At 42.5% G+C, this 9,141-nt stretch overlaps 1 protein-coding gene across 1 annotated transcript; it reads left to right on the top strand.

Annotated features, from left to right (window-relative positions):
• The first annotated feature begins 3,296 nt into the window (after positions 1–3,296).
• Positions 3,297–8,891, top strand: LOC123931646 (cytochrome b-c1 complex subunit Rieske, mitochondrial). The gene is made up of 2 exons (XM_045989063.1): positions 3,297–3,562; positions 8,077–8,891. Exons 1-2 carry the CDS (start codon positions 3,349–3,351, stop codon positions 8,685–8,687), a joined length of 825 nt encoding a protein of 274 aa, XP_045845019.1. The 5' UTR covers positions 3,297–3,348; the 3' UTR covers positions 8,688–8,891.
• The last annotated feature ends 250 nt before the right edge of the window (positions 8,892–9,141 follow it).

Here is a 9,141-nt window from a genome sequence, read left to right as displayed (position 1 = left end):
GTGTCCCCACATGCCTCCAGACTTGGTGTTCTGCATCACTAGACCCAGGGTCACAACATGTGCCCCATCCACAGATAAAAGTCTTCCTGTCCTGAAGTCAGTCCACAATGTCTTGAAGAGGTGACTGCTTCTTCAAGTGCACAGACGCTGATGCAAGGCAACATGGACAACCAAGAATCAGGGACACAACTCCACCAAAGGAATACAGTCAACTTTCAGGAACTGGCCCCAAGGACATGGAGATCCAGGAACTATGCAACAAGTAAATCAAAATAATTATTCCACAGATACTCAGAGAGCTACAAGAGAACAGATGAACAGGTTAATGATATAAGAAAACAATACAAAAACGAAACAAGAAAAACAAAGAGATAGAAAACATGAAAAAGAACCAAATAGAAATTTTGGAACTGAAGAACAAAATGACTGAACTGAACAATTAAATAGAAAGCTTGAACAGCAGACTTGACCAAGCAGAAAGAGGAATCAATGAGCTAGAAGACAGAATTTAGATTCTCTAACCAGAGGAGAAAAATTTAAAAGAATAAGGAAAGAAGAAAGCCATAGGACTATGGGACACCATTAAGAGAAACAATGCTTGCATCTTGCATATGGAACATTCTCCAGCTTAGATCATAGGAAAAGTCATAAAACAAGCCTTAGCAAAGAAGATTGAAACACAATTGAGAGCCCAGAAATAAACCCTCACATATATAGTCAACTAATATTTGGCAAAGGAGTCATGATTCCTTGCACTTTATTAGTCCAATTGATCCTGTAACCCTTTGACAATAAATACTATTATCTTGATTCTATGGGAGAAAAACTGAGGCATATTTAGAGGCTATATATAACTCATTTTATGATTATAGCTTGTGAGTGGCAGAACTGGAACTAAACACACAGTCTGGACACTCTGAGCAAGCAAATTCTATTCTGCTTACCCCAAGGGAGATTGTGAGGGCCTTGTGAAGACTCCTTCCTCCCATCCTTCCTTTTTTCCTTCCTTCTTTCCATTCTCACTTACCCTTACCCACCTCAAAGGACTGTTGTGATATTAAGTGTGTTATTCTATGTAAAGCACTCAAATTGTGCACGGTATGTGGTAGCTGCTGTGAAAGTGTCCACTCTTACCATTAGGGTTGTTGCTGGGGTGAGCCCACGCCCAGACCTATGGGTAGCCAAGTGGGGGCAGCCCCTGAGGACAACAGTTCCAATGCTGAGAGTACAACAGAGTCCCTGGGGCAATAAGGATGGCCAAGACTTAAACCCTGAGAAGGATCCAGGAGAAAGTGGTCAGTCTGCCATGGACCTAGATAGAGAAACATAATTGTGGCAGCAGGAATTGAAGGCTTCTCAAAGGATGGTGCTATGTCAGATAAAAATACCAACAAACCTGGTGCTTAGCATGTGGTGTCCCTTGTAGATACGTTACACATATCAGTACACTCGTTCCTTCCAGGTGGCATCATTAGCCACCCCCTTTTACAGGTGAGGAAACTAAAGAATAGAGGGCTCAGGAAATTGCCAAGGTCCCAGATCCGTGCCCCCCCAACACACACAGAGAAACATCATTTACTTAATATTTAAATTAACTCACTTTGACCTAGAAAAATGTAAAACAAACTTTATTTCACTATAGTCATTGGAAAATCAGTATCGAGACAAAATAAATACCATGAAAAGAAATGATATTATTAATTAAACCCTCTACCTGCTGATTCAGCTGCTCAAGGGCTTTGAAGTCAAAACCCATTCTCTTGGGTGCCTGGGTGGCTCAGTTGGTTGAGCGACTGATTTCAGCTCAGGTCATGATCCTGGGGTCCCGGGACTGAGTCCCTCATTGGGCTCCCTGGTTAGCAGGGAGTCTGCTTCTCTCTCTGACCCTCCTCCCTTTCATACTCTCTCTCTCTCAAATAAATAAAATCTTTAAAAAAGAAAAAAAAAACACCCCCCCCCCACACACAAAAGACCTATTCTCTTAAACAGGAGGCTCGCAATGTTAGAGAGGAATTAACAATATATTAGCACCAAATTGGGACTTTCTCATTGGTGTAAAATCAGAAGTATTGAAAGAGAAGGAAGAAGAAATAACTTTCTTACCATGTAATAGAAAGTGATATGGGGGATGCCTGGTTGATTCAGTGGGTTAAGCCTCTGCCTTCAGCTCAGGTCATGATCTCAGAGTCCTGGGATGGAGCCCCACGTCTCTGCTTAGCAGGGAGCCTGCATCACCCCTCCCCCTCTGCCCGCCTCTCTGCCTACTTGTGAACTCTCTCTTTGTCAAATAAATGGGTAAAACTGGGGGTGGTTAAGAGCACCGACTCAGAAGACAGACTACTGGCTGGCTATCTTGTACTGGACATAAAATCCTCTAAACATCGGCTTCCTCATCAGTAAAATAGCTGTTATTTCACAGGGACCTCAACTATAAATGAAAGAATGAAGACTGTGCACAAAAGCTAATACATTGTAACTGCTTAATACACATAAGCCATTACAATTGTCATTATATTTAAGCTTTGCGTCTAAATCCCTGGCTCTTTTTTAAAAATGTATTTATTTTATTTTTTAATTCAATAGCGCTAATAATATAGGGGCGCCTGGGTGGCTCAGTGGGTTAAAGCCTCTGCCTTCGGGTCAGGTCATGATCCTGGAGTCCTGGGATGGAGCCCCGCGTGGGTCTCTCTGCTCCGCGGGGAGCCTGCTTCCTCCTCTCTCTCTGCCTACTTGTGATCTGTCAAATAAATAAAATAAAATCTTAAAAAAAAATAAAATAAACATTATAGCACACACATAATAGTCACTATATGCTCGGCTCTGTTCTAGGTTTTACAAGTACGTATGACCTAACATATATGTATATGCCCTAAACACCCATCTTTATACATATGTGTGTATATAGTATATACACACATATATTAAGAATTATTATTATCCCTATTTAAACTATGATGACTTATTCGTATCCCTAGGTTCCTACAGACAATTTTTACCCTGAGGGACGCAAATTTGATCCACGGGCCACTCCCAGGAGACTCTTTCGCCCACTTTCCTCCCGGTAGATCCCAACACACTGACCAAATCGCGCGCGGGGCGGACGCCGAATAGAATGGCACACTCTCCTCTCCGCCTGGCCCTTCCCCGCCTGGCTCCTCCCGCCTATCCTGCCCCGCCCTCAGAGAATGCTTGTAGCCCTGCCTCTGACGCTGAGCCGCTCCAGGCTCGGGCACCACTTGGGCCGGCGCTCTGACGTCACCGATCGCGCGCCTCCTGCGCCTCCTCGCGCCTGCGCCGCGAGCGGAAGGTCGTCCCTGTGACCGGCTGAGCCTTTGAGAAGTAGTCGCCATGTTGTCGGTGGCCGCCCGTTCGGGCCCATTCGCACCCGTTCTATCGGCCACGTCCCGCGGGGTGGCGGGCGCGCTGCGGCCCCTGGTGCAGGCCTCGGTGCCCGCCACCCCGGAGCCTCCAGTGCTGGACGTGAAGCGGCCCTTCTTGTGCCGGGAGTCGCTGAGTGGCCAGGCCGCGAGCCGGCCTCTGGTCGCCTCCGTGGGCTTTAATGGTGAGCCGGGCTGAAGGGAGCGACCGGGGGCTGAGGGGACCCCCTTTTCTCGCTCCCTCTGGCCCTGAACCCAGGGCACAGCCGAGGAGGGCGGGGAAGTGGAGCGGCGCCCTGCTTGGGGGATTAAGTTGCCGGGCTGGGTCGACCTTGGGCAAGCGTCTGCATCTCTCGGGCCTCTTCCTCACCTGTGCGCGGACGCAGTTGGGTGAGCGATTTCAGCGGACCTCCGGCCCTGGCATTGCGTGACTTTGCGGGTTGTTTCCATTGGCCGCCCGTCTGGGTAAACCACAGGCCAGTTTTGTTCTCCATAGGATAAGTTCAAGAACTCTCAAGTCTGTCACAGCAAAGTCTGACAGATTTGTTGCTCACAGGTCGTTTTACTTTGGGCAGATTTCTAAACGTGTTGCCTTACCAGTGAAATGGGTGAATGATTATACCAGTTTCGTAGGTAATGTCGTGAGCTTCAGATGGAGAAATTCTACATAAAGCCATTAGCACATTTTGGGGCACTTTATACATAGTCAAAAAATAGGAACTGCTATTAATATTTGGGACCTCGTCCCGCTCACCACCACCTGATTGGCTAGTGCCCTTCTCTTTCACACCCCCCTCCCAACAAAAACAAGACAGTAACACAGACCCTAAGGCCATTAATGGTGTAGCGTATTAGCAGTGTTTTCGTTTGCTGGGCCAGTATTTTCACTGTAATCAGTTTAATCCTCAAGAAAAGCAACAGGCAGAGGTTGATGACGGTCCATTTTACAGATGAGGAAACGGACTGCAGGAGGTGGAGTGACTTGCGCAGGGATACACATTGTGTAAGTGATAGAACATGGGTTTGGAAGACTGGGCTAGCCATCAACTCTCAGCGAAGCCTACTCTATCTTTTGGGCCTCGGCTTCCATTTCTTTTTTCACGCTCCAGAATGGGTATTCTGAAATGGCAACCTGCAGGCCAGCGTGTCTGTAGTCTGCCAACCTTCATAGTTTTTAAAAGGAGGAGTTCTTGTGTGTCTTGAAATGTTGGAATCTGGCAACAGTGAACTCTGGTTCTACGTGGGAAAAGTCTAGTGCGCTGTGCACTGGCTGCCGTCTTAGTTGGCGTAAGTGCTCTTTCAGTTCATCCCAGTCCTCACCAGACCTGCTTCCCTGTGTTCCCTTCCTGGCCTCACTGACAGTTGATTTGGCAAGTAAAGCTTGCCCTACAAACTAAGTTGCCCCCACTCTTTATTTTTCCTCCATTCACCCTATTCTGTTTACTGTAAAATAATCCACTCAGTTTTCCACATTTCCAAGTCTTACCAGGTCTATCTCTGTTCAGCGTCAGGTCAATAAAATCTTTTATTTGCTGCGTCCTTTATGCTTTATGGTACAGAACACTTTCCACTGTTTTGTTTCCTGGTGCCTCCTCTGACCTTGTGCTTGAGGGCATAGAGAAAAATCTTAATTTTTATATTTCTTACAGCCTCAGATTTTGCGTACAGTTAGTGCAGAATATTTGTGGATGAATAAAAGTGAATTTTTTTGTTAGGGACACCGGTGGGTTTTGGAGACATTGTTCAGGGCATGAACAGAGTACACTAGCCCATCCTAAGCCCATTCTTTGGACCTGGAGGTAAGAAACAAGAAGGGAGGAGAAAATTTCAATAGCAAAGGCAAAGAGCATCTGGAATTTGTCTAATGGCTAAATGGTTTCTTCTAAAACTTGGGAGGTTTACCTGACTTTTCCAAGAACTGGTAAATAATATAGAACCATAACGGAAACTTCTTCTGTGATCATGTATTCCGCTCGTGGCTTCAGTTCACATTAAAATCTCCTGTCTAGATAGTACTGAGGTTGTGGGGTGGGAGGGTTGGATCAGGAGAAGGTCCTTGAAGTGAGGAGGATTTCCAGAGCACATCACAGTTCACCTTAAAACGAAAAAGAAACCTGTTGTATTATGATCCCTTAAGTTTTCTGTTTGTAGAAATACCCGATACTGCTCGAGTTTAGAACTAAATCTAGCTAACATTTTTGCTGCTAAAGTCACACCTAATGTAATTAATGTGAATTATTTAGAGAGTGACTTTTGCAGAATGGCAGTTTAATTTTCCAAAGTGTTCATGGTGGTGTAGTACAATATAAAATGTAACTGGCTAGACAAAATGGGAGTAGACAAGTGGATTTCTTTCACTCCCAAATCTTCAGGAGAGAATGTCACAACCATTCTGTTTAATGTTCTTGTACATTTCCTTGCATGCTGTTACATGGTCAGGGGTTGTAGATACTATATTTAATGTAGAAGTATGAACTTTGGTTCCTTCATCTTTTAAGTATGATACACATATTTCTTTTGTAATACCAGATGATATTAAAGGAGAGTAATTCATCCTTGATCCCAGACCCCAGTCAACACTGATAGGTTAGCGTTAGGTAGAGGTAAAGTGTATAATGTAACGTCACGCTGCCATAGTTGTGAATCTCAGGTAGTCAACTGTCCATGTCCTGGTCCTTTCCAAAAAATAATGGAATTGTCAGAAAGTACATAGAGTGATGTTGATAGGTTTTACCATTGTTTATGAATATAGTTGGCCCTTGAAAAACATGGGTTTGAACTGTGCAGGTCCACTTCTATGTGGATGTGGTACAGTACTGCAAATGTACTTTATGATTTTCTTAATAACATTTTCTTTTCCCTAGGTTACTTTATTAAAAGAATGCAGTATAGAATATATGTAACATAGAAAATATGTGTTAATTGACTGGTAAAGCTTCTAGGCAACAGTAGGCTGTTAGTAGTTAAGTTTTGAGGAAATCAGAAGACAACATATTTTTGATTGCATGTGGGGTCAGTGCCCCAAACCCCCCTGTTGTTCCAGAGTGAATTGTACTTAGGGCTTCCACTGTTAACTGACCTTGAGAACCAAGGAAATAGAATTACGATGAGACAGCCTAGTAACCCAAGTAGAATTGCAACTTATATGAAAATGCACTTTAAAAGTACATATTTCTTTTAGGGGAACCTGGGTGGCTCAGTGGATTAAGCCTCTGCCTTCGGCTCAGGTTATGGTCTCAGGGTTCTGGGATCGAGCCCCATATTGGGCTCTCTGCTCAACAGGGAGCCTGCTTCCCTCTCTCTCTCTGTCAAATAAATAAATAAAATCTTAAAAAAATAAAATAAGAATAAAAGTACATATTTCTTTTAGAAACAACACATTTTCTAAGTGTGGAATTTTAGTGGCCCTTTTCTAAAAAGGAAACCTTGTGGCAAATTTCCTAAAATGCATATACAATTTGCAAAAGAGACTTGCTTCCTGTAACATACTTAAAAGTGATCCCAGTAAGTTCATTTTTTAATCAGATATTTAAAAATAGTATGGGACAAAAGGACATAATCCCTTTGGACTTGGGGCCTGGGTTGCTCATTCAGTTAAGCATCTGCCTTCAGCTCAGGTCAGGATCCCAGGACCCTGGTATGGAGCCTCCCCTTAGGCTCCCCACCCAGTGGGAGGTCTCTTTCTCCCTCTGCCTCTCTCCCTGCTTGCGCATGCTCTCTCTTGCTCTCTTTCTCTCTCTCTTGCTCACTCAAAGAAATAAAATCTTGAAACAACAAAATATTAATTTCCAAAGTACTACATAAATAGTAATTATTTGTTTACTTAACATTCATTTGACACAAATGGCCTGCAGTAGTAGTGTCAGTTGAGAGACCCACAGCAGTGAGAAAGATACACCTTTACTGTTACAGAATTTATTGCTCTTGACTGAAGAGTGGGATATGTGAAAATTTTGCTCTTTTATCCTGTACTAAATTGAAATAATTGGTTCTTTTGGAGATCTCATTTGATGGTTGCATATTTTGATAAGGCAATTCTTTTCTGTCCATTAGTGGCTTTACTTGAAGTATAGTAATACTAATTTACACTCCAGAGTATAAAATAGAAACCTCTAAATTTTTTGCAACTAAAGTTATGCTGACAGTTCACAGAATGTTTATTATCTTGTAATAAGTATTTTATGTATTTTTAGCAGTCCTTTCAGAGAGTGGATAGGAATGTAAAGTTAATTAATAAGATGATCCCAAATCAACTTATTGAGTAGACTTGAGGAGTTTTAGGGTCCCTTTTAATCCAGAGAATGTGAGAGGTAGTTACCATAATTGTATGTTTTGGCAGATTGAATTTTCAGGGATTTTAAAATATTGCTGTTTACAGTACTCTTTAACTTCTTAGATTTGATGGACTAAATTGTTAAGAATTCTGAATCAGCAGTGTTCAATCAGGAGAAACTCAGTTTACACATATAATCTTGTGATTTCTTACCAGTATAATAGGTAGTGATTGACTTCATTTCTTTTTCAGTATTTTATATGCTGGCACTGCCAACTTGACAATTTCAGATCAGTGAGTGCCATATTTCACATTTTTATAACCTGATTTTTGCTTATGAATTCACAAAGGTTATTTCCTGATGTATGTCCCTTTCACAGTATTCATCTAATTGTGTTTTTTTTTTACTTTCTGTTTATTTTGCAGTCCCTGCTTCCATTCGTTATTCCCACACAGACATCAGAGTGCCTGACTTCTCTGACTATCGACGTGCTGAAGTGTTAGATGGTACAAAGTCTTCCAAAGAGAGCAGTGAGGCTAGAAAAGGTTTCTCCTATTTGATAACTGCAACAACTAGTATAGGTGTTGCTTATGCTGCCAAGAATGTCGTCTCGCAGTTTGTTTCCAGCATGAGTGCTTCTGCTGATGTGTTGGCCATGTCGAAGATCGAAATCAAGCTATCTGATATTCCAGAAGGCAAGAACATGGCTTTCAAATGGAGAGGAAAACCGCTGTTTGTGCGCCATAGAACCAAAAAGGAAATTGAGCAGGAGGCTGCAGTTGAAGTGTCCCAGTTGAGGGACCCACAGCATGATTTAGATCGAGTAAAGAAACCTGAATGGGTTATCCTAATAGGGGTTTGCACTCATCTTGGTTGTGTACCCATTGCAAATGCAGGAGATTTTGGTGGTTATTACTGCCCTTGCCATGGGTCACACTATGATGCTTCTGGCAGGATCAGGAAGGGGCCTGCACCTCTCAACCTTGAAGTTCCTTCATATGAGTTCACCAGTGATGACATGGTGATTGTTGGTTAGAGACCTGGACTCAAGTGCTAGGCTCCTTTCCGTCTTCCTGTCACCTCAGAAGACTTAATAAGCAAGCCTTCTATACTTAAGTTGATTTGAAATATTTAAGAATTGCTAATAATGTATTTGCAAACATTAATGTGAAGTAAATTGAATTTAATGTTGAATGCCTTCAAGCATTCACCTAATAAAGCCACTGTTAAACACTGTTAAGCTCAAAGGCTTTAAAAGTGCAGTTTCTTTGATAGTTAATTATAATTAAAAATTACAGGCTGGTGGATAAGAAATTTGTGAAATCTGTAATCAGTGTTCTCCTTCATCTTCTTTCTTTGTGTCAGGAACACAGATTCTGCAGAACTAATGGTTAGACTGAGGTACAACTAGCTGCTCATTTCCAAGTCCTGGAAGGTGTTTATGACATTGGCAGAAATAGTAATATTCAGGTTGCCCTTCCTTTTTTTTG

The sequence above is a fragment of the Meles meles genome, chromosome 19 (assembly GCF_922984935.1).
Source record: "Meles meles chromosome 19, mMelMel3.1 paternal haplotype, whole genome shotgun sequence".
Lineage (NCBI taxonomy): Eukaryota > Metazoa > Chordata > Mammalia > Carnivora > Mustelidae > Meles > Meles meles.
The sequence above is the reverse complement of the archived record's forward strand: the minus strand, read 5'-3'. Positions and strand labels throughout refer to the sequence as shown.

What these genes read in the sequence shown, in the direction of transcription:
- LOC123931646 (XM_045989063.1), top strand. Translation starts at nt 3,349, where the DNA reads ATGTTGTCGGTGGCCGCCCGTTCGGGCCCATTCGCACCCGTTCTATCG. An exon ending in CGCCTCCGTGGGCTTTAATG is followed by an intron (nt 3,563 to 8,076) that starts GTGAGCCGGGCT and finishes TTTATTTTGCAG; the next exon opens with TCCCTGCTTCCATTCGTTAT.